We start from the raw sequence: 24885 nt of genomic DNA, 5'->3' as shown, positions 1-24885 counted from the left end.
GCACTGTAAAGCCCCTCATAGGACCTGGTCAGTTTCATTCCCAAGTAATCGACTTTGTCCGATTCCCAGATTACGGGATACAGTCGGGATGGTTCTAAAACCTCTGCAAAACAATGAAATGATGTCTGGAAGGTTCAGAATTAATCTTAATCCTCTGGCAATTGCTCTGAGCAACCCTCCATATGATCATTCTTCGCTTTCCAAGCCTTTACAGAAAGGGGAACGACCATAAGCAAAACAGGCCTGGTCCCACCCCAAAAGGGGCAGTCCATCCCGAACTGCTTCGTCACATTCCTTCTGCATGAGACCACAAACAAACCCCTAAAACCCTAGGCTGTCATTTCAATTGAGACCCTTGGACTTCGAATAGTTTTTCTGAAATCCCGAGACCTCATCAAATTCACTTGGATTCCCATTGCAGGGGGGAGAGTTCTCCCTGAATCCATCTGGAATAGTGGTACATCGTCCACTATTTTATGTTGGACCACTTTTGACATGATGAATCTTCACACTGAATCTGTTGATTGTCACCATGACCATCAGTCTGACTTCAGCCAGCCAGAAGCACGGAAACTGCTCTCCTAAACATCCGCGAAGACCTGCTCTCTAACCTTGATTCTAATCTCCCCTCTGTCCTCATCTTACTTGATGTCTTTTCTGCCTTTGACACGGTCAACCATGCCATCCTGCTCAATCATCTCTGTGATAACCTGGGTATCACTGATCAGGCCCTGGCCTGGCTGACCTCCTTCCTCTCTGATCGACCCTCCCAGGTCCAACTTGGGTCCTTTCTTTTCTCTATCTCACTCTCTACCTGTGGTGTTCCCCAGGGGTCTAACCTCCCTCACTGGTTGTTCAACCAATACCTGGCACCTCTCGTCCAACGCATTGCCACTCTCTGCTCCAACTTTCAGTTCTATGCGGATGACACTCAGCTCGCTTTCAGGCTCCCCTCTGCCACCTCTTCTCCTCTCATCTCTGACTGTCTGTCTGCTATCCAGGAGTGGTGTGCCACAATGATCTCTGCCTTAATGCCAGTAAGACAGAGATTCTCCTCATCGACGCACATGCACCCTCCTTTCCTGTCACTCTCTGGCCAGTCTCCCTTGGCCCTCTTCCTGCTCCCACCTGTGAGGCTAAGAACCTATGAGTCATCTTCAACTCCACGCTCTCCTTTTCTCCTCACATCTCTGACGTCTCTAAGAAATCAAAATACCAACTGCACCGCCTCAGGTATTCTTCCTTTCCTCTCCTTCCCCCAGAAGCTCACTGCCTCTAGAGCTATGGTTCTCTCTAGGCTTGACTACTGCAACAGTCTCTTTCTAAATCTGCCTGCTTCTTCTCTGCGCCCTCTCCTACTCATCCAGAACAGGACTGCGTGACTTGTCCTTGGCCTCAAGCCCAGGTGATCGTATGTATTGTCCACAATGCATTCTGGGGCCTGGGGCCTCAGTATCGTCAACTCTCTCTTCGTAAATACCTTCCTACTCGAGCTCTTCAGCTCCTCAATCTCCAACTCCCTCAGGGTCAGTGGCTTTCAGGAATAATGTCATATCCTTCCCTTTAGGTGTTTACATAAACACATAACTTCAAACCATGTGTTTTCTGAAGGACACCTTTTAATACATGTCCTCCCAGATCTATTAGCTATGCTTTCACGTACACACACGTGTACAAACATATGCACACACACTCTTTTATCTCTGTCTCTCTCTGTCTCTCTGTTCCTCAGGCCTTTTCCACTTATTACAAGCTAAGTGGTTTCTCTTTCATGATTAACAAAGTTGGAGCAAGGTCAAATATTCACTCACTCACTCCAACTCCCTGATGTGCTGGTAAAGGGTGCTTCCATCTTTTCTGTGCCTCCTGGGAGGAGATCAGCCAGAATCCTTTGCTGATGCAGTCTCTATTTTATTTATTTTGTATACAGGGAGGAACAATGCTCTTTCACCACAAAACAACGTATAATAGCTAAGAAATCAAATTTGACAGCAAGCAGCGAGTTTCTTAAAATGCACTGGGTTTCAGTGACATTCCAACCAGGTTGTTGAGAGAGGGGGGAGCACCCAAATGTCCCCTGAAGTAGAGCATGTTGTACCGCAAATTCACATTCCTCGCTTGCACACTGTGGAATCGAATCACTAAGCACTAGCTCACTGGTGGCCCGCCGGCGCATCACACACCTTAAAAAATTAGTGGGAACATTGATGATGAGTCATTTATAGCGCACCTTTACACAAGTGTTTCTAGACACAGCTAGAAAAGGGAGGGAAGACAGAGGGAGGACAAGACAAACAATCTTACTAGGCCATGTGTCATTTAGATCGTGCAAGTGCGACAATGCAAAGTGCAGAGGGAAGGGAGAGGGGGAAGTGCCTGGTAGAGGGAAGAGCAATCAGGGCAGCATTGCTCTGAGTCAGTGCAGCCAGCGCAGCACGGTTACACTTACAGCCCCTAAGTGGGCGGTAGGTCTAGAGGCAATGTAGGGGAGACTGATCATGGAAGAGCCTGGTACTCAGTAAAACTAAGAGGGTAGCCAAGCAACCAGTCGGCGCCACAAGTAGGTAGGTGAGCAGGGGAGGGAGAGAGAGAGAAATCAGAGAAAAGAAAGGTCTTGAGCTGCTTCTGGAACTTCAGGTGGTCCGGCTCAAGTTTGACAGGGGCAGGGAGGCCATTCCAGAGGGAGGCACCTGCAGAGAAGAGAGATCTAACCCCAACTCTCTGCCTGGAAAAGCGTCTGACCCTCAGAGAGCTGAAGGTAGCTGAGCGAGGGGCTTGCTCGAGAAGGAAGGTATTTTGGAAGAGAGAGTTGGATGTAGTGCAGGCCCTGGCCCCAGAAAGCTTTGTGGACGATGAAGAAGGTCTTGAACTTGATCCTTGCATCCACCGGGAGCCAGTGTAGAGATTTCAGGGCTGGAGAGATACGGTCCCTGGGCTTGAGGCCAAGGATAAATCTAGCAGTCCTGTTTTGGATTAGTTGCAGAGAGCGGAGGGAAGAGGAAGGCAATTTGAGAAAGAGGCTGTTGCATTAGTCCGGCCTAGAGAGAACCAGGGCTCTGAAGACAGTGAGCTTCTGGGGGAAAGTTAGAAAAGGAAGAATACTTCTGAGGAGTTCAAGCTGGTAGTGGGCCTTCTTGGCAAGGTCTGTGATGTGCGGAGAGGAGAGAGTGGAGTCAAAGATGACACCAAGTTTTTTGCCTCACAGGAAGGTGAAGGACGAGGGCTCAGGGAGGGTGGCCAGAGTGAGAGAGGGAAAGCGGGAGCAGGGGTCCCAATGAGAAGGATCTCTGTCTTACTGGCATTAAGGCAGAGATAATTCAAGACGCACCAATCCTGAATCATGGATAGATGGTCAGGAATGAGCGAGAGAGGAGAGGAGGCTGAGGAGAGCCTGAAAGAGAGCTGAGTGTCATCCGCGTAACACTGAAAGTTAGATGAGAAGGTAGAGATCAGGTGGGCCAAAGCAGCCAAGTAGACATTGAAGAGCCAGGGTGAGAGGTTAGAGCCCTAGGGAACACTACATGTGGAGAGCGAGGTGGTAGATCGAAAGGACCCAAGTTGTAGCTGGGAGTGTTGGTCCAGGAGGCAGGAGGTCAACCACTCCAGGGCCTGATCCGTGATGCCCGGGTTCTCACAGAGTCGATTGATCAGAATGGAGTGGTTGACCGTGGCCAGCATTTCTAGGAGTTTGCCCAGGAAAGGAGTGATAGAGATCGGGCAATAGTTTGCCAGTCAGGTAGGATCAGCAGAAGGCTTTGTAAGGAGGGAGTGCACAAGGGAGTGCTTGAGGAGAGAGGGGAAAGGTCCAGTGGAAAAAGAGTGATTGCAGAAATTGGCCAAGGCTGGAGTGAGGGTGTCAATGTGGTCCTTGATGGTTCTGGAGGAGCAGGGAGCACCTGTTTGCACAACACTTTCATAGATCGGACTTGTCTAGAAACCTAGTCAGGTGTTGTCAGAGAGAAAGAGGAGAAAGGAGGAGGAGAGGGAGAGGCGGGCAGAGGGGGGCTGCTTTCGGTAGAGACAGAGGAGAGCAAGGACCGGATGTCCTGAGTGTTAGTGTTGAAGTGAGAAGCCAGAGCCATACAGAGGGCCTGGGAGGGAACAAGAGAGGTGGAGACTGCATAAGGATTGTGTCATGATCTCTGCTTCCAAAAGGTCAGGGTTTTCCCAACTCCCTTGGAAGCAGATCCATAACCCAGGTTCCGAGTGGCAACCAGTCCCAATTGGGACCTTTCGGACCCAGTCCTGGCGCCAGTGGCACCAGGCTCATAAATATGCCCAGTCCCAGCGCTGGAAGCGCCGGGCTCATAATGCTTGGGTGGACTTACCTGCAGCAGACCATGCTGCTTACTTGCCTGCCAGTTGAGCCTCTGATCCTCTTCTGTTTGGAACTACTTTTCCTGTTGGGTGGGGCAGGAGCCACTCCATAGGTTCAGAACACTGGAACTCTTCTGGAAAGCAGGAACTCTTTTCTTACCTAGGCGTGGCTGTGGAAGGAGACACCTAAGCACTACAGGAGGCTATTTAAACCACACCCGATGGATGAATCTTGCTTTGCGTTATTCTGCATCCTCTGCAGCAGAACGCTCATCGTGTTTTCTGCATCTGATCCTGGGCCTAAGGAAAAAGGCTTACCATCCTGAATCCAGTCTTCAGCAACACCTATAAAGACAAGAAAGAACAGGTTAGCATTACGGTCTTCAGTGACAGCGCTTCACTTACCTGGTCCATCGGCTGTCACCAACGCCTCGCGCTGCATTCCGGCATCTGAAAGACAAAAGCTTACCTACTCTTCGTGCGCTCCGGAGGTCTTCGCACTGCATTCCGGCATCTGAAAGACAAAAGCTTACCAGCTCTTCGCACGCTCCGGAGGCCTTCGGCGCTGCATCCCGCATCTGAAAGACAAAACAAGGTGCGTTTAAAGACATTGGAGAACTTTAATACTCACGTGCCATTACTCCTTTCCACATCTAACCCAGTGGGTATTCCGGCACCCTGCAGCCGCTCCGAACTTGTACCTGCAAAATAAAAAGACAGTTAGAGCGCATCGTGAAGCAGGCAACAAGCGCTTACTTACGTGCTTCCAGGCGCTTCCATTCATCACACGGGCTCCATCTTCAACTCACTTCAGCCCGTCATCCGCCATCGCCGGAACCCTGCAAAACAAGAGACATCATTCCTAAAGACTTTTAAAGACATTAGAATTACTCGAAACTTACCGTTCGTGCAGTAAACGACGGACAGCAGTCCTCTGAAGTCAAGAGGCCTGCTCCCCTTATCCAGTGAAGAAACTGGTTACAGCACCCTGCCCCGAGGCAGATGGAGAGCACAGCGTTCACTTACCTAAGGTGAGAGCGTTAACCTTTGGGGTTCTACAGGAGAAGAGAAAGGGAAGAAGAGAGAGACATTCAATAACCCAGTTCATTAATCCCATATTTTCTACTGTCTACAGACATCTTACCCTTCGAGTCAGACATACAGTGCACAGAGGTCCAGCCCAAAGAGCCAGCCGTGTGTTACACATCACCTTTGAAGATACGGTATACGCCCAGTCAAGACCGGCGCCTCTACGGGAATCAGGTGAGCGTTACAGATTGGCTGTCTCCTTGCAGATTCTAAACAGCTTGGCTGTGTTGTTAGAGGCCACAGAGACGCAGGCTTGGATATGGACTCTCTTCTTGGACAGGACAGAGAGTCTGTATTGCCTTTGGAGCAGGCGCCAGTCCAGTTTGTCAGAGGATGCACCCGAAGTCTTACCCTTCGTTTCGTTTCAGGGCGGCAAGGTTGGAGTCATACCAATAGTTTCACTTGGAGGTATGCTTCAGTTGGATTCTCATGACAGGGGTAAGAATGTGTTGGAGATAGAAAGATGCAGGTTAGAGAGGGCAGTATCGGAGTGTGAGTCTGCCACAGGAGTAGGAGGAACAGAGAACGTAGAGGCAAAGGCATCCACCGACACGCGCTTCATGGGCCGAATGACCGAGAAGTTAGGTGCAAGTGCTCGGGTAGAATTTGTCTGAGGGACAGAGAGTTTCAGGTGAGAGGAAAGTCAAAAGTGGTCAGTCCAAGAGAGAGGAGTGGTGAGTGGGTTAGCGAGGGGGATATCTGAGGAGATGAGAACATCCAAGGTGTGTCCGGCAGAGTGTGTCGGATCAGAGGGTAGAATGGAGAGAGAGAGAGAGTGTCGCAGAGGTTGCAGATGAGCCCAGAGGAGGGATTAGAAGCATCCAGGTGGATGTTGGGGTCTCTGGGGAGGAGAGAGGTTGAGATGTAGAGGCAAGGAGAGGAAGAGGGCTACCTGGGCAGGTGGCCTGTGGACGGTGGCCACGGCCAGAGAGAGGCCAGGAGAGATATAGAGCCTGCAGACCAGGCATTCAAAGAAGAGGTAGGCCTGCGTAGGAATGACAGAAGCAGGGACCCACTCCAGAAAGATCAGAGCTACTCCACCTCTGGGTCTGTTGGTTCTTGGCTCGGACAGGATCTTGTATCCATCAGGAAGGAGAGTGTCAAAACTCATGACAGAGCTGGCAGTGAACCATGATTCTCTGAATGTCTTCCTTCCTGCTAATCAAACAGGCCAGTGGTTTCTAAGCCATTGCAAATATGAAAGGGGACAGCGGACATCCCCAACGGGTACCCCTAGTGATCTTCAAAAGGGTGGCACACTCCCCATTAACATTGACCTCGTGCAGGGGATTTGGAAATTGGCCAAAACCATTTCCATAAATCTTGGCCCTACTCCAAATGCCTGAAGAGTTAGCATCAGAAATCCCCAGTCCCTGCTATCAAATGCTTTGTTAGCATCTAACGCTATTACTGACATATTTCTTCCAGTTCTCCTACCCCATTCACTAAGATTGACAGCCCTCCTGATATTGTCGTGTGTGGATCTACCAGTGATGAAACCTGTTTGGTCCGGGTATGTCACCCATTGGAGCACCTCCATCAAATTCATGGCGAAAAGCCTGGCATAGATCTTTGCATCTCCATTGAGGAGAGAAATAGGACGATAACCTGTGCGGTCTATCAGGTCTTTCCCAGGTTTAAGCACTAGCATCATCGAGGATTGTACCATATCCTTTGAGATCATCCCCCTTTGCGAGACCAGATTAAAAAGTCTGGTAAATGGTTGCAGTAACAATCCATTGAACACCTTATAATAAGTATTAGAGAAACCATCCGGGCCTGGGGTTTTCTTACAGGGAAGATAATCTAATTCCTTTAGAGTAATAGGGGCCTCGAGTTCCTCCAGTAGATCCGTCGGAAATGTTGGCAAATTGGCCTTAAGAATAAATTGTTTTTGGCATTCCCCGCCCAGGTCTTCCTTAGCTATTACCCCTCTATAATACGATTCTATTGATTCACCAGTAGCCCTCTCGCCAGAGGCTGTGCTCCAGCCACCCATCTGTCTAGAGGCAGATCCAGCCTGGAAGTGGATCCTCGGTGTGGTGCATTTAGCCACTGTCATTGTCTCTACGCAATACAGTATCCGAATCTCTTTCCTGAAACCAGTCGCAGCAGATACTGTGCTGTCCATAGGCATGGCATTGGATTAAGTGGGTGGCCAAACACACAGAGATTACATCAATCAAAGAAAATTGAATATCATTACGACATGGTGTACCGTTTTCACCTCGCTCTTGCAATGTCGATTCGTCCACATTACTCAAATTAATATCCACATCCTTGGATGCTAGAGATTCTGAGTTGGGAATTGGGTATCACTACAAACCTTTGAACCTCTTTTTCTGGTGAAGCAAATCTCCATAAAATACTAGAGTAGAACAAGTCTGCATTGTACCGTTACATTGTTAGTAGACGCCTGAAGCGATCACAGTGAAGAATATCTATTCACGTCCTAGACCTAAAAAATGAAATGTTAGTGCCGTGGGGCAAGCATGAAACAGCGCCATCACACACTCACAAAGCCAGTAATTAACCCATGTGTGTACTTTACTTCTCTGTGCTTAGGTATGTTCTGGGCCATGAAGCGATGAAGCGAATGAAGACCACCGATGTGCTGATTTCTGGCATGAAAGGGCTGGGAGTGGAAATTGCCAAAAACGTGATCTTGGGAGGAGTCCAGTCGGTCACCATCCATGATCCGGGCAGTGCACAGTGGAGTGATCTTTCCTCCCAGGTAAAGTCAGAGTTGGCGGAAATTGACATGAAGAAACTGGTTAGCTCTGGGTCAGAGGGACTGGCACTTCTTGGTGAGAGCTGTGTTTTGGAGAGTACGGCTGATACCTTTGTTGATTGGTCAATCAGTGCGTGCGTTCGATTGTATACTTTACTTACAAATCATAAGGGTTCCTCCTTAACAATCTCCACTATTAAATAAAAAATGTGGCATCAGGGCCTTAACCCAGATTAAGGCCCTCTGATTCCAAAGATTCTTAAAGCTGGCGTGTAATTTCAGTGCCACAATAGTGGCTTGCATTCCCCAGGCCATGCACTATGACAGTGGTGTTCACCTTTACCATACGAGGAATATCACAGGAAAAGAGTTCAATGCAGAAAACAATACAGCATTTACCCGCAGACACCACTGAAAAGCATGTTCTCCCCCAACGAAAGTCTTACACATAACACTAAAAGCACATTTGACTGTTGTCTCCCAGAACCAACTTAACGCCATTAACTTTGCTTTAATTCTGCACGTTGCTTTTCATTGGAGATGGATCTGGACAGCAATCGAGAGACAAGTGATGTGTGCATGTGTTTAGCTTCCCCCAGGTTACACCGAGCAAAGGTGGTGGAGGCTGCAGGCTATGTATGGGTGATAACAACACTTGAGCCCATGTAGTCTCTGTGCCATTAATGTCCGTCTGAGCCTGCATCCTAGGCCATTAGAGTTTTAATATTAACTTGAGCAGGATATTGACTCAGGGCCATCTTAAGCAATTTTGGGGCCCATGGCAAAGACCCCTTTGGTGCCCCCTCTACAGGACCAAATAAGTTATGGAATCCAGCAGAATATCTGGTTGCATCATCCTTGTCCCACTTACAACCCACAGCTTGCTATGCTGCCTTGCAGTGATCAAATTAAATATGGTACTCATTTCCACTCCCACTTCTTAATTCTTGCTGGAATCAGTATAAAAAACAAGTGGCATTTCAAGGTCAACATTAGCAATCTAGGACGAGGGTACATGTGTTCTTGCATAGACACAGGTCTCATTTTAACAACCCACGAAGAAGTTGTATGGCTTTAGTATAAATGCTGGAAACAGATCAGTGGATGCGTGAAAAGGGTGCACATAACACAGAATAGAGAGAGGGTTCATATTACCGGTTCTATGTCATTTCATCGACGGGTGTAATTTCGATTGGTTTTTTCTAAAGTATTTTTTACCGAAAAAACTCATTGAAATTCTTTATTTTTGACCCCCCCCATACCCTTCATCCCCTATTTTTCTTAACCTATTCCCTACTACCCTCACTCCTTATATATACTTTCCCAACTTCCCCTATATATTTCCCCTATATATTTCGGTGAGTTTTTTCGGTAAAATATACTCGGAAAAAACCCAACGCTATACCATGTTAGCAGCCTCACAGAATGTAACGGTGCTCAAGCATGGATACAGGAGACCAACTGGAAACAACTAGAAACTCACATATACCTTGACATAGTTAGCCAATACAGATTCGAAGCTACTAGGTAAGTGCAGGCTATGGACATATACTGACATAAGAAGAGGGCCATGTTTTTTAAGTGGTGTGCCATTAGAGAGCATAGAAACAATTGGCTGTGGTGTGCAATATATCAACAGTCACTGTTATTAAATATAACGCAACAATATAGCCATTTAATCCATGAGTGAGTCTTAAAAATGAAATCACTCTTAATTATTGACAATTTAAAAATGTTTAGAGGTTGGCAATTTTGACAGGTTAGGCGATATGAGATTACATGTGTTTCCCAGGATCACACATTGGTTAAGAGGTGAAGCTGACATTTCAGCCCAATCTGCAATTTCTGTACTTTACCACTTTGTTTCCCATTTCTTATCAAATAGCAAGGTGCAGGTTTGCGAATGTTTGACTTTAATGAACTAAAATAGTTTGTAGATCTTACGTGGGAAGGGCACAATTCACCCAACCCAACATGATGATTCTAAAAAACGAAACGCTATGTTTATGTTTACATTTATATAGCGCACAAGGTACCCTAAGGCTTAAGGGCGCTGTCAAACGCAAAACATTCAAACAGAACAGGACAAATACATACAGCAGAATCTAGGACCTAACTCACCAGCGAGAGTCCTGGCAGAATAGGGTCAGAAAAAATGGAAGCATTTTATGAAAAAAGTACGTTTTTCAGCCCCATCTTAAAAATCTCCGTAGAAGAGGTGATCCTCAGGATAGATGACAGAGAGTTCCACTTAAGGGGGGCTGCTGATGTGAATGCGGAATCCCTACATTTTTTTGTTTTCAGGCGTGGCATGATCAAGGTATTTGTTTCATCCGATCGAAGGGATCTGATGAATTTTTTACCATAGTTTATTCTTTCAGATAAAGGGGCATGATTCCGTGTACACATTTATGTGTAATAAGGAGAAGCCTAAATTCAACCCTAGCCTGCACAGGTAACCAATGTAGACTTCGACGGGCTTCTGACACATGGTCTCTTCTAGATAGGCGTTTTACCACTCTAACTGCTCCATTCTGTATAACTTGTAACAGATGAACGGCAGATAGCGGCAACCCAACAAGGAGGCTACAGCAATAGTCGATCTTAGATCTGATTATAGCCCTTGCCAGAGTTTCGGAGTTTGTTTCTGAAATAAAAGGTCTGAGGCAGCGAAACAACTTGAGGAAATATGAGGCCGATGAAACAAGGCTATTTACTTGGGCATTCATATTCAGGTTTTTATCAAGATAAATGCCCAATGTTTTAACCTTGCTCATGACCTCTATGTGGCAGCTATCTATAAGAAAAGACTCGTACCTGGATCCTAACTTCTTTAATTTGGGCTCTGAGCCGATGAGTAGAAGCTTTGTTTTTGAGCTATTAATGGCTAGGCCATTCGCCACCATCCAGTCCTGAATTTTTTTGTATACTTCGTTAATCGTACGTTCATCTTCCACATAGGAGCCTGATATAGGGATGACACATTGTGTGTCATCAGCGTAATTTGCAAATGTGATCCCCTCTTTCTCCAACATCTGGAAGAAGGGGATCATGAATATATAATAACATATATTATAGGAGCATGTTATGCAAAATGGGAATACTTCTAGCTTCATTGTCTACACCATCAAGAAAAGCATAGATGTGGCAGGATACTAATTGATATCAGCTTAAAAGACTTCATCTGGGTTTTTCTTTTGTATTTTCAAGAGTGTTATAAATAACACAATACACAGATTTGTGGATTGTTATTTATGGTCTGCAGAATATTGCACAAAAAAAGCAAACCCGGTTTTGTGTCTAATAAGCCGACCTGAAAATATGCTCTACAGAGTCCTGTGACATTTGGTCTGCTCCCTTCTGTCTAGGACCCCATTCTATTCAAATGGCCTACAGAAAAAGAAAAAAACGTCAAGGGGCCAAGTAAAGCCACTGACATGTGAGAAGCCAAACCTTTCCATGGAAGACCGTACTATGCAATGATAATAGATAATGTGTCCAGGATCACTCTATCCTTCACCGTCAAAGGCAGGATACAAGCCTAGGCGCTTTGTCTGCAGAGTCTCGAATTTGGCTACCTAATCACCCTTCCCGACTAACACTTTATGGTCATCATTGGGGTGGCTGCTCAGGTTCCCAACCCCTGCCTGGATGAATCAAGTTCTAGACCTTCACCATACTGATGGCATGCTCTTGCATCTCTAAAACCTACTTACAGAGGACTGTTTTTTTTTTGGAAACAGTGCCCAATGCGAAATGTTTAATCTACAAACAAAGGGTCTTAACTCCTCTCTGAGACTCACCCTTAAAGATCTAAACTCATCTATGGAGAGACATTATGAAATCACCTCCTCGATTGCAACAAATGACACTCACAAACCTGGTTGACAAAATATATATATCTCTTTTTATTTTATTATTGCATTTAGATTTTTTTTTAAACTTTTTTTTTTAAAAAAGCAGTGTATCAACCACCACTAATCCTGATGTGCTGGACAACAGTAAAAGAAAAAAAGTCAGCACATTTTTTGGGGGGAGAAAACAGACCTAAGGTAGGGCCTGTAAGATTCTGTATACTTGTGAAATAGAAATCTACATAATTAATAAATGAAAAACAGAAAACCAATTCCTACAGAAAAAAGTATTTCTCTCTGTGGTTGCTGTCAGAATTGCAAGACAAAACAAACAATTGTATACCGAACAAAAACACATGACATAAAAAAAAATATAACATTAGCATCTAAGGTAAAACACACATTTGATGTCTAATCTGGAACCTCTTATGTAAATACTGGAACACTTTCATTAGTTCAAAGTACTTAGCGGCTATTAGTGCCTTATTATACTTGTGACAACATTCTCACAAAAACATTAGCCGGACATGTTTCATTCCCATTAGCCTTAAAAAGGATAAGTAACGGGAAATTCTTCAGGGGGATATTTTACAAACACCAGTACGCATGTCAATTACTGGAGAAATTCTGTATACATTCTGTGAAACTTTATGCAAAGGAGTGAGGGTAGCTCATTTAGGGTGGCTTCTTTTACTGGGAAGTTCCACCTAAGGGATGGAAAGGAAGACAACAGGACAGATCAGTTGTGTACCTACGAAGCAAACACTACAAATGGTGGTTTGTTTGCCTTTTGAACTATTTACAAATTAAAGGCTTACCTCGATGCCAACTTAGGAGTAGTAGCAGGGGTAATCGCAACGTCGGCTTGAAACAGAGGTTTGTTCTCTGGAAAGAAATGAGGCAACGGGAGACCTGGTCAAGGTGGTTCGGGGGTAACTAAATGTCTTTACTCTTGAACACAGCTTCAGTTTAGAGTTTATTACACAAAGTTTATGAATGGCATGTCAGAAAATAAAACTTCTATGTTTTACTTATATCTACAATAAAAATGTGCAATATAAAGAGTGCATTAAGTTTTTAGTAGAGCTCTCTCTCACTTATATTCAGGTTATTTAAAGCCATGATTGTTATATAGTAAATAACAATTGAAGCAGACAGTGGGCCCAAAATGCGTCCGATTATGTTGTTCGTGGTTATTAGGAACTAATCAGTGAAATTCGAAGGAAAAACACTAGTCATTTAAACTGTGGCTGCAGGTAAAATCTGGTATGAAAAAAGGTTCTAACCTCTTGTTAAAGTCCTTCGAGTTTACAAAACGACTCGTGCATGAGTTTTGTAAACAACCGTGGCTGTAACAAAACGTGGAGAATTGGTTCTTATTCGCCGTGTCGTTAGCATAAACGCCCTTCACTCCACCTGATGAGATGAAAAAAGAGGAAAAAACTGTCTCTAACAAAAATAGGTTTTAAATTTGGCGGCATTCGTATAGTGGCTCCGAACGTTCAGTGACGTTCGTGTGTGTTGTTGGCATACTTACAGCGTAATTGCTTCGCCGTGTTTCCTCACTCGCACAATCTCCTCTCAGTCGTACGTCTGCATCAAGGCTGTGTGACTGTTTGGTGTCGTGACACGTCCGATTTATTATGCAAGGCCAGACGAGACATAGAAACTGACAAAGGAGCAACTCCTCCAGTGCCCGTGGGTTTGTTTTGTGAGAGCCATCTTAGATGGGGTCGAGTATCAACTATGTTCTTCTTACAGTGTTGACCGTGATGCGAAAAGACCCCTCGTCATGCTCCTATACCACCAGTATGTTAATTTTATATTTCCTTAAACTACTTGAGTTCTAATAGGTCTCGCTGTAATTATAAAACCACATTTATTGAAATGCACTAGTCTTTTAATTAATAACTGAAAGCTCTTCTATTTCAGTATGGGTTTTGCACATGGAAAACAAATCATACTGGAAAATGTCGAGGAAGCCTTACTGTTACACTAAAATGTAAACTTGAAAGGTGGACGATTCTGGTTTTTTGGAAGTCCACGCCTAAAACATGCCCGACAGAGTATATGTCTGTCCTTCACAGTCTATTCCAATCAATGGATTCATTAAGTCCAGTCTCTACAGAGATACAAAGATATATTAATCTTTGTTCTTTGTGTAAACGATTCAGGTGTATGATCCATGGACAAAAAATGTCCTACCATGGGAGCTGTTGTGTTCTTATTTCTGATGCAGCTTTTATGTTCCTGTGATACTTGTTTTTATTTTCCTTTCTGTCATTCCAATATACATTTTAGGGCAGGGACACCAAATCACATAAACTACCATCTGCAAGTTACAGTTAGTAAACTGTCTTTGTTGCCAGGGTTTTTTTTAACCCCAAATCAACTTCCTTTGTGCGCTTCGTGCTAGAACAGCAACTGCAATGGCCACAAGGTGTATGTCCGGTGGGTCTAGGCAAACCCCAGGACTCAGTCAAGGTCACCTGGGGTGATTGTACAGAAATGTCATTTCTAGTAATCAGGTCTTTTATATTGGGACCTCTCTTAAATGCACATAGTGGTTTGTTGATGGGACACTCCCCAGAGTGTAAAATGTGCCAGTTCCGCTTAATGATGGCATTCACTTTATTCAAAGTGTGTTAAATGTGCTGACAAACACAATTTGGTCATTGTTTTGTGATTTGTTGCGGTATTCTAGGAGGGCTTCTCTATTATTGTTCTTTGCTCGTTTATGAGCTCTCTTAACGATCTTATTAGGATATCCTCCTGTTCGCAACTTTAGACTTAAGGTTGCAGCTTCTTCTTCAAAGGTTGCAGTACTGGAGCTGTTTCTCTTTAAACGTAGAAATGGGCCCACTGGCAAATTCTTCTTGATGTAGCTCGGATGACAACTGTCATACTGTAAAAGGGAATTCTGATCCGTTGGTTTATGGTATGGTTTCACTTTAAGTGTGTTATCACTGCTGTCTGCCCAGATCGTAATATCAAGGAAGTTGATTGCGGCTATGCTGGTAGTTGCCGTAAATTTTAGGAACGGATTCTGTCAGTTCAGTCATTCCTTGAAACTGTCAAACGTGATTGCATCACCGTCCCATATAATTAGAATTTCATCTATGTAGCGCCTCCAAATCTGAAGATGATTTAGAAAAGGATTGGAGGGGCTATAGATCACGCTTTTTTCAAAAGATTCTACAAACAGGTTTGGCTGCAGAAGGGGCTGCCGGTGAGCCCATCGCTGTTCCGTGCACTTGTTGAAAAAGTTGCTGATTGAAACTAAAACAGTTTTCTTTTAGGGACATTGACGCACACCAGAGTATAAAGCTGTTCGGGCAATCTCCTTCCGTTCTCTTCGTAAGGAGCACTTCTTCTAAAACTTCAAGAGTGAGATCGTGCGGAATGCACGTGTACAAAGATACTATATTGAGACTTACTAGTATTTGCCGCTTGTTATCAAAGGGGTAGTTCTCGATTAAAGTTATGGCTTCTGTAGTATCTTGTATGTATGAGTACATCTCGAGTACAAACGGTTTTAAGTATTTGTCCGCAAATTTTGAAAGCGGTTCTAACAGTGAACCTAAACCTGACACGATCGGACGGCCTGGAGGGTCCAGAAGAGATTTGTGGATCTTTGGCAGGATGTAGAATTTGGGTATGGATGTTTTTTTGCTATTAGAAAATCATACTCCTGCTTGCAGATCCAACCTCTTTCCAGAGCTTTCCTTGTTTTATCTTCAATTGTTATTTTTAAACGTGGTGTCGGGTCTTCCTGTATTTTCTTGTAAAATGATGTATCATCTAACTGTCTAGTGCATTCCGAAATGTAGAAGTCGCGGTTGAGTAACACAATTGCCCCTCCTTTGTCAGCTTTTCATATTATAATTTGTTCATTGCTTTTTAGTTGTTGCAAAGCTTTACGTTCGTCCCGTGTTAAATTTTGAAAGAAATGAGTGTTGATGATATTCTTTTCTAGTAGTTTCAATTCAGATAGAACCCTTTTTTTCAAACACTATTGCTTCTGGTGTTAGACTTGAGAAAGGTGGATGAAAGTCTGAGGGATTTTTTAAGCCACTAGCATTATTTTCGCCTTCGTAACTCTTATGTGTGAAAAACTGTTTAAGGTGGATCTTGCGGAATAGTTGGTGGATCTCTGTTCTCATCCTAAAGCCATCATAGCTTGTAGTTGGCACAAACCCTAAACCTTTGTTTAAGACCCTTTGTTTGTAGATCATCTTGATCCTCTACACCTTCTCCCTTCAGCCAGCGGTGGCCTGGGAACCAAAAGAGGCCCTGTAAATTATTTTCAAAGTGGCCACATATTACACATTTTCAGCAAGCCCAACCCTTTTCCTATGTGAAAAGTTGGACAAAAATAGGTTACCACACAAAAGAAGCCCAGGTACAGCGGCCTACTGGGAAATCTCCAGAGTGCCCCATCGCCCAGTCCACCCCTGAAATACCAGGGAATGTTAGATCAGGGAAATTGCCACTTATTGAAAAGAGCAACCTATAAACCAATATCTCAACACTGTGCGAGTCATTGCTTGTTGACACTTTCACAGCCACACACTTAATTTGCATAAATGCTCACCACAATCTGCATGTGACTTTTCCTCATTATACATTGCATGGGGTGAGCATAAAGACATCTCAGGTGTTCACCGTGCCAGTCTGAGTAGCACATCTGGCCCTGCGCCCCTCCTTGCACTTTTTCACTAGCAGTTCTGCATTTACAAGGGGGAGCACCAGGATGCAGTGAAACAATGCAGGATGCAGCACTAACGCCTGCCATGGAGCGTTTTCTAGCTGTCCCACACACCATCATTTTAATTGTGCTCTGCACCATTACCTGCAGTCCACCTATTCCAGGTTTTCTTTCTCGCGTGGGGGTGGGGGAAGGATTTGGAGTGTGGTGGATTGTGAATAGCAGTAATAACTTTTGGCAAAGGCCTAAGGTCAGGTTGGGTTTCCTGTGACCAAAGAATCAGGAAATCAAGAGAGAAGTGTGGGACAACCCCCATCCTCATTATTTGGGCTTCCAAGAAATGGCATCGAAGTTCTAGCCACACTTAATATTGTATGCAGTGGCGTAAAGGATCACTGAAGTGGTTTCATCAATTAGCAGGAGAGAGTACTTGTTTGGTTGTTTGCATCTGGGAAATGCAAGTTTGATTTGGCAATTTAACATTTTCTAGACGAACGCAAAGAGTAAAAACAGGCCCAAATAGCCTACTCATGGACTCGGGGAAACTTGACTGTTCTGTTTATCGCAAGCTTCACATTATTCTAAAAAACTTTTCAGCACTCATCATTACACTTGTTGTAGCAACTGGTGCATTAACTACTGCCGGTGTGTAGTACAGTATGCAAGCAGCAGGTGTTTCACCTATATTATAGAATATATAGAATATAATCTAGGTCGGTTCGGCAGAATTTGAACTCGTGCCCTCTAGGAAACACACAGATTAAGTGCCTGAGTGGGAGTACTGGGAACTCCCTGAAAAATGAAGATGTGTCACACTTGGGACCATGTAATGGCGCTTCATAAAGCAGGGACAGCAATGGAAAGCACACCTGCCAAACCATTATGAAATCAGCACTGCTTGGCCCATCTATAGCATCCACGCTGCTGCCCTTTACCTCTGAGTGTGCCTGCATGCCTGCTTGTGTGTAAGCACATGCATGCCTGACAGATTTAACACTTGCTGTTTCTCTATATGGCTTCCAAGTATAGGGTGCATTGCACTATAGGGTGTTATGTTATGTTATGGGTACTTATATAGCGCACCGTCACCAACGGAATTGGTCCCCAGGCGCTCTGGTGGATCTGTAAACGAGAAGGTGGGATGGGTTAGTGAGGTGAAGAGGGAGTAGGATAGTGAGAGGAGTGGTGTACTGTTGGCAACTTCAACTCGATAGACACCGGGTGCTGAGCATTGGTACGAGTATTGGATCAGTGTCTGTCCATGTATGCTGTTGGTGCGGCTTATGTGTTGTTGCAGTGTGGTGAAGTGCGTGCGGCTTGTTGTGCCAGAGATGGTTGTGTGAGTTTTTGGGTGAGATAAGTATGCAGAGAGTTTGAGCTTATATTGGTTAGTGGGTTATATGACATTTAACATGCTTACATTCACAGTTCAGCACAGTGCAGGCCAATGTTCTCAATTCTAAGTATGGCACATGCTAGCAATCAAGTTCCATCTAAGTTTTGCAGGTGCTAACATTCATAATCCTATCTAGATACGGCACGGGCTAATGTTCTCAATTCTAAGTGTGGCAAATGCTAGCATTCAAGTTCCATCTAAGTTTTGCAGGTGCTAACATTCACAATCCTATCTAGATACGGCACGGGCTAATGTTCTCAATTCTAAGTGTGGCAAATGCTAGCATTCAAGTTCCATCTAAGTTTTGCAGGTGCTAACATTCACAATCCTATCTAGATGCGACGCAGGCCAAAGTTAGGAATTCCGTCACATGCTAACATTTACAGTTTCATCTAAGTGTGGCACTTGTTAACATTCACAATCCTATCTAGATGCGGCGCAGGCTAATGTTCTCAATTCTAGGTGTGGCACATGCTAGCATTCAAGTTCCATCTAAGGGTGGCAGGTGCTAACATTCATAATCCCATCCAGATTCGGTGCAAGCCAACACCCACAATACTATCTCGATGTGGCGCAGGCTAAAGTTCTCAATTCCAAGTGTGGCACGTGCCAGCATTCACAATCCCATCCAGGTGCGAGGCAGGCCAAAGCTAACAATTCTAACTAAGTGCGGCGCATGCTAACATTCATATTTCTATCATTTTTTCTGAGTTTTTTTCAGGGTGGCAAGACGTCCCGGTTTTCACGGAACAGTCCTGGGAAATTTCCCTCTGTCCCGGAGTCCCAGGAGTTTTTTCATTTTATAAACCCCCTCCCGGGTTTGCAAGGGTGGGTGGCTACGATTTTGAAATCCCGCAATTGGACCCGGTGCGACTCTTCCTGCATGAATATGCGCCCCTTCCTGTCCCCGACCGCTCTCCTCCAATAAGAGGAGTGTGCCTGTGAGCACACCCTCTCCCAACCCCGCAACAGGCCAACAACATAGAGTAGGACTACATTTTTTTTGTTTACTTTCGTCGTCCTTCTATTTCTACGGCCGGTTCTGTTTTTTTAAATCTGGTCACCCTAGTGCACAACACAACACAGCGCAACGCGTGAGTAGATCTAGCACAATCTCAGTTCGCTGTAGACCCTCCACTAAGGTTTTTATCATATGCGGTCAGGCTGGGGAGGTCTGGAAAAGATTTGGGGCTATGCTAATGTCAGGACTGTCGGGACTCGGGGTTAGCAAGCCTTTTGGTTGTAGCCCCTGAGCTTCTATCCGGGTCTACAACCAAAAGACCTGCAGGTATATCCTACTGAGCCCTTGTAGCAACGCTTCTGTGGTCAGGTAATTGTAGTTTTGCTTTTCCTAGTGTAATGTCAGGGCTTCAAATCCCGGAATGCAAAAAGATAGGAGTGGTTTGATTAAGAGTTATGGGAATTGGCAAGGTTGCAATCGGTAGAGGCAGATGACCTGGCCGCAGACGTGCGAAATTTAAAATAAAGGTCTATGAGTAATGCTGAGTGAGCTGATGAGTGGGAGAGCACAACTAATATGCAACCTTCACTGCAGCTGCTTCTTTGTTATGCTAAAGGGATTCTACTACACACAGTCATTTTTGAGCACAGCCCCCACTAAGTAGTGGGGTGGGGGGTAAGTGGAAGTATATGCTACGGAAGGAGGAAGCAACCCTTACAGTCAGCAGTGTAAAACAAAGTAGTGTGCATCTTTCTTACGCCGTATTACATCGTCCTAAGGATGGGGGCCATTGGGAGTAGAGGTCAATTAAAGAGATGTCATTAGGGCCCACGCACGCGCTTGTGAGGTCACTTCCTCTTCCCCTTCCATTTTGTTGATCTCACGTCACTACCTCGACCACCTGCAATACATTGATGAGCCTGGCACCCATGCAGCACCTCAGCTGAGGAGCACGACGTCACATTCCTTGTCCAAAGACAGACGAGAAAGGCTCACTTATAGACACAGCAACTGCTTGGGGAACCTGTCGTTTTCTGAGAGAACACCATGGGCAAACTTTGCAGACTGTCATTTATAACGCCAATTTAATCATGTTTGTGATCTAAGAACACAAATGGCAAAACGCACGCCTCCTTTGCTTTTTCTCATCAGCAACCAACTTTCTCCAGCTCTCTTTCACTTTCTCTCATTTCATTTTCCTTTTCCAGCTCTCTTTCACTTTCTGCATGTGGACAACGTTTGATCCCTGGCTCAGCGCTTGCAGCTCAATAATAAGACGGACTCGTTTTCACTTCTTTCCTGCCATTCTGCCCTCCTGTCAATCACAGAATATTTTCTCATTGCTCTCTTCATATGTACCTACACGTCTTTGTTGCATAATGCGTATTTTCGTAGACTGTTATTTAAACTTTTGCATTTTGTTCGTGCACTTTTGGTCAAAATCGACCATGTACATGTACTTGTGTATGTATATGTGGGAGTAGGGGGTGGTGTGTGGTTAGTTGAGGTGGTAGGGTGTATTTTGAAGGAACCTCCCATTTACAAAGAAAAATAACTAATAAAAAGGGTTGAATTTATGACGACCAAAACTGCACAAAAAATAAACAAAAAAAGCATGCTATGAAAACACATAGAACCAAAGCTTTATTCCTATTTTAAGGCTTGGAAACTTCAAGAAATGTTTGTTCTCCATTGTTAGGTAATTTAACATTTAGTTGGTCTCATAATTTACAGTCCAGTTTCTTGACAGACTTCTGATGTTTTTATTTTAGTCTCACTTTTTCAATGATTATTTCATCTTCTATAGCAGGGGTCCCCTACCTTTTCTTTGGCAATGAGCATCATTCGCTTATTAAATAAATTGGTGAGCAACATCCCTGCCTTAATGGAACCCATTGAGCCTCATTATGAGTGTGCCAGTCCAGAAAAAATGGCAGAAAAAATGCTGATCATTCCGACTCTGGCCTTTTTTCAGGACCGGCACACTTCAAGTGTGCTGGTGGGGGCCACAGAGCTACCGGCAGGCCTGGCCTGCCTAGAGTTCAAGCCCCTACCAGCAAACAAATGCCTGAATCACCGGCACCGTTACTAACGGTGCCAGTGATCACCGAAATACCATCCCATGGAGTCCAATAGGACTCCATGGGAATGAGAACTTTCCCGGCACTCCACCACCCATAATATCCTGGTAATACCCGGATATCGGGTGACAGAGACGGTTTGTGCATTTTGCCAGTATCCCGCCGGTGACAGCGTCAAACGTGTAATCAGGGCCAAATGTCTTTCAGCTAGGGGCAACATGATAACAACACCCAAATTATAATGGTTGTAAATTGAATTGTACAAATAGAACATGCTAATGTGAAACAATTAACAGTAATCTAGTTGAGGTGCACATCTAGTCCATGCATATTTTCAATGTCTTGTAACCTAATTGAGATTAAGTTGGTGTTGGCAAGCAATGTACGTGGCCAACGGGTCCTTTTTAAGCACTCAGGGTCAATTACACTGGTCAAAACTTGTGGAATTTAAAGAGCAATTTACTGAGGCTGTAGGGTTATTTCCCAAGGAACCTTTAGGAAACATTGGGCCTCATTCCGAGTACGGCGCTAACCAATGGCGCTATTAACGCCTTGGTTGACGCCGTACCCGGACTGGCAGCGCCTTGGTGGATGGCGGAATCACCGCCCCATTCCAAGGTTGGCGGGGCGGTAATTCCCCATTCACCAAGGCTCTTCCCCATTCCCGAATGAGCCCCCATAGGGCTCAATGGGAATGGGGAAGATGCAAATAACGGTGACCGTTCATTACGGTCACCGTTATTGGCTTGGAGGCCCCTTTGCGCCCTCGACTTTAACACCTGCTCAAAGCAGGCGTTAAGGGCGAGGGCGCAGAGGGAACTCGGAGTATGGCGGTAAGGGATTACCACCACCGGTCTCGTTACCGGTGGCCGCTATCCCTTACCGCCATACTTGGAATGAGGCCCATAGTGGCAAATGGTGGGTTTGGTCAAAAGTGAGGCTCTGCACAGAGTGTTTGGTAGTTCTAGGTCTGATATTTGAAGGAAGGTATTGGCATTTCAATTAAGCATTATTAACAGTAAATCCATTTGAGTGCAATGCAGTGAACCTGGGACGATTTGGAGTCTCGCCTATTGGCCATTACATAAATGCCAGATGGGAAAATTATCAGACTATGACAATTTTTCAATCGGGCACTGCAATGAGTATGAAGCAAAGACAAATATGTGTGCTGGAATAATACTTGAACCATGCCTGTATGCACTAGCTGAATGCAAATGATTTGAAGATGGTAGGTTGGGCTTTTAGATATATAAAAGTGAAAATGTGTGGGTGTGTGGCAAAGCATGTGTTCCCTATACAATTCTACACTGTTTCACCAATCTGCACCACATTTTGCACATTCACCTGTTAGGACCCTCCGGACATTCCCCGGATTTCAGAAAAAGTGAAAATATGTGGGTTTGTGGCAAGGCGTATGTTCCCTATACTATTCCACACCGCTTCACCAATGTTCACACAGTCACCTGTTAGGACCCTCCGGACATTATTGCCTACATGACATCTGGACATTCCACCCCTTTCCACGGATTTCAGCAAAAGTGTAAATGTTGTGTGTTTGTGGCTTCGCGTATGTTCCCTATACAGTTCTACATTGTTTCTCCAATCTGCACCAAATTGTGCACAGTCACCTGTTAGGACCCTCTAGACATTACTGGCTACATGACATCTAGACACACCACCCCTTTTCCCAGATTTCAGCAAAAGTGAAAAATTGGGTGTGGTTTGTGACATTGTGTATGTTCCCTATACAATTCCACACTGTTTCACCAATCTGCACCATATTTTTTTTTTTTTCCAAATTGAATTTTATTGGGTTTTAACATCAAAAGTGAACAGTCAGGTGGATACATAACTGAGCAAACTTGGTTACATCACAAGATCATCGCGATCCACTTCAATAACAAACCGATAGTAACATACATGTCCACTCTCGATGGATATATAGTACGAACCTCCGCCCCTCCCTCCCCCATGTCCATTCTTTGACGACTTCCGGATATCGGCGTTAGCTGTAATTGTTTTAAGTGGCAGTGTGACGTTCTGTGCGAAGGTTGTGACAGGAATGACTATTAAGCAGTACGTAGATCGCTATTCGGTTTCCGAGTATGGGCCGTTGAGTGGCGTTATGGTTAGAGCTGTGAGTCGGTAACGGCCGTACTTGTAATATATTGTTCAGTGAAGTCCATCCAGGCTTCCTCCTGTCGTGCGCCCTTGTCATGGAGGGTCGCGGTTATTTTCTCCATTGTGTATATATTCATGGCGATTTGCAGTCAGTCTTTTTTGTCAGGTAGGCGCGGGGACTTCCATTTGATGACTAGGGCAGCTCTTGCCGCCAACAGGAGGGGGGATATCGACCCTTTTATGCGTACCACTCTGTCTTCTTCTTCTTCAAGGCCAAATAGGATTAGGAGAGGGGATAGGACTCTTTCTATGCCATCCAATTGTTTAATCCATCCCAGGACCTCTTGCCAATAAAAGCATACCTTGGGGCACTTCCACCACATGTGCCAGTAATCAGCATCCATGTCGCAGTGTCTCCAGCATTTTGGGCTAGATGTTTGGAACATTTTCGAGGCTGCAAGGATCATACTGCCATCGATGGAGCAGTTTCAGAGCATGTAATTTGTACTGGGTGGCGATTGATACTTTAGCTGGTGTTTCACAGATTTTGTCCCAGGCGTGTTGTTCAAATTCTCTATTCAAGTCCTTTTCCCATCGCTCTTTGAGGCGAAGACTTGGAGTTTGATCTTTGGTGATCAGGGCCTTGTACATGTGCGATATTAAACCTTTCGATGAGTTGGTTGTGTCCAGTATCGATTCGAACGGTGTCAACTCTCGTCATGTGGTTTCCTTCCATTCCTTCCTTGACATGACCCCTTTTAATCGTAGATACAAAAATATTGGAATTGGATGGATTTGGAGGGCCTCCTCTAGTTCCGAGGTCGAGATGAAGTTCCTGTTTCTCCACAGTTGGCCTACTCTCTCCAGGCCGGCATCAAACCAGGCCTGGTATCTAGCGTGTTCAGGGATTTCCTCTCGGATCGCGGGGGACCAGAGATGACTTAGTGGAGAAGGCCATGTTGTGATTCCGGTCATCCCTTTCCCCTTCCTCCAGATGTTCCACATGGTGCCCAGTATTGGGTGGTCACGTAAGCGTTTCGTGAGTTTTGCTCTGGGGACCCATAGCCACTCCGCAAGAGTAACATGGAGCAGGATGTCATTATCTAGTTGGACCCATTGGAGGTCCTTTCTATTGCGCAGGTGTGGGATCAGGATCCTGAGTTGGGTCGCCTGGTAATACCGTTCGATGACCGGGAGGCCCACTCCGCCCATCTCCTTCGGGAGTATCAGGATATCATATGGTATCCGTTTTTTTTCCGTCCCACAAGAATTCCAGTATGGTCTTCTTGGTCTGTTTGAAGAAGTGGTCTGGGATTGCGATGGGGAGGACCTGGACGGGATATAGGAAGCGTGGGAGGATCACCATCTTGATTGCGTTCAAGCGCCCTATCCAGGAAATTGTGAGGGTTTTCCATTTCGCGAGATCCATTTTGAGAGCGCTTAGGAGTTGCGGGAAGTTTGCCTCATAGAGTTGAGTTAGGTTTCTTGTTAAGTTGATTCCCAGGTATAGCATTGTGGGGCCTCCGACAATCATGCCAAGGCGTTCAAGGTCATGTTGCTGCTCCGGGGATGGGTCATGGAGCGGGAAGAGAGTGGATTTGGATTTATTTATCTTAAAACCAGA

The 24885-nt window shown here is 45.0% G+C and overlaps 1 protein-coding gene across 1 annotated transcript in view; it reads left to right on the top strand.

Moving 5' to 3' along the window:
* Positions 1-24885, top strand: part of UBA7 (ubiquitin like modifier activating enzyme 7) — a 1701784-nt gene that overhangs the window by 55873 nt on the left and 1621026 nt on the right. The window contains exon 3 of the mRNA XM_069644160.1: positions 7972-8140. Coding sequence (XP_069500261.1) covers positions 7972-8140 — 169 coding nt within the window. The remainder of the gene's footprint in view (positions 1-7971; positions 8141-24885) is intronic.

The sequence above is a fragment of the Ambystoma mexicanum genome, chromosome 2p, assembly GCF_040938575.1.
Source record: "Ambystoma mexicanum isolate Mex_15411 chromosome 2p, UKY_AmexF1_1, whole genome shotgun sequence".
Classification (NCBI taxonomy): Eukaryota; Metazoa; Chordata; class Amphibia; order Caudata; family Ambystomatidae; genus Ambystoma; species Ambystoma mexicanum.
The sequence above is the reverse complement of the archived record's forward strand: the minus strand, read 5'-3'. Positions and strand labels throughout refer to the sequence as shown.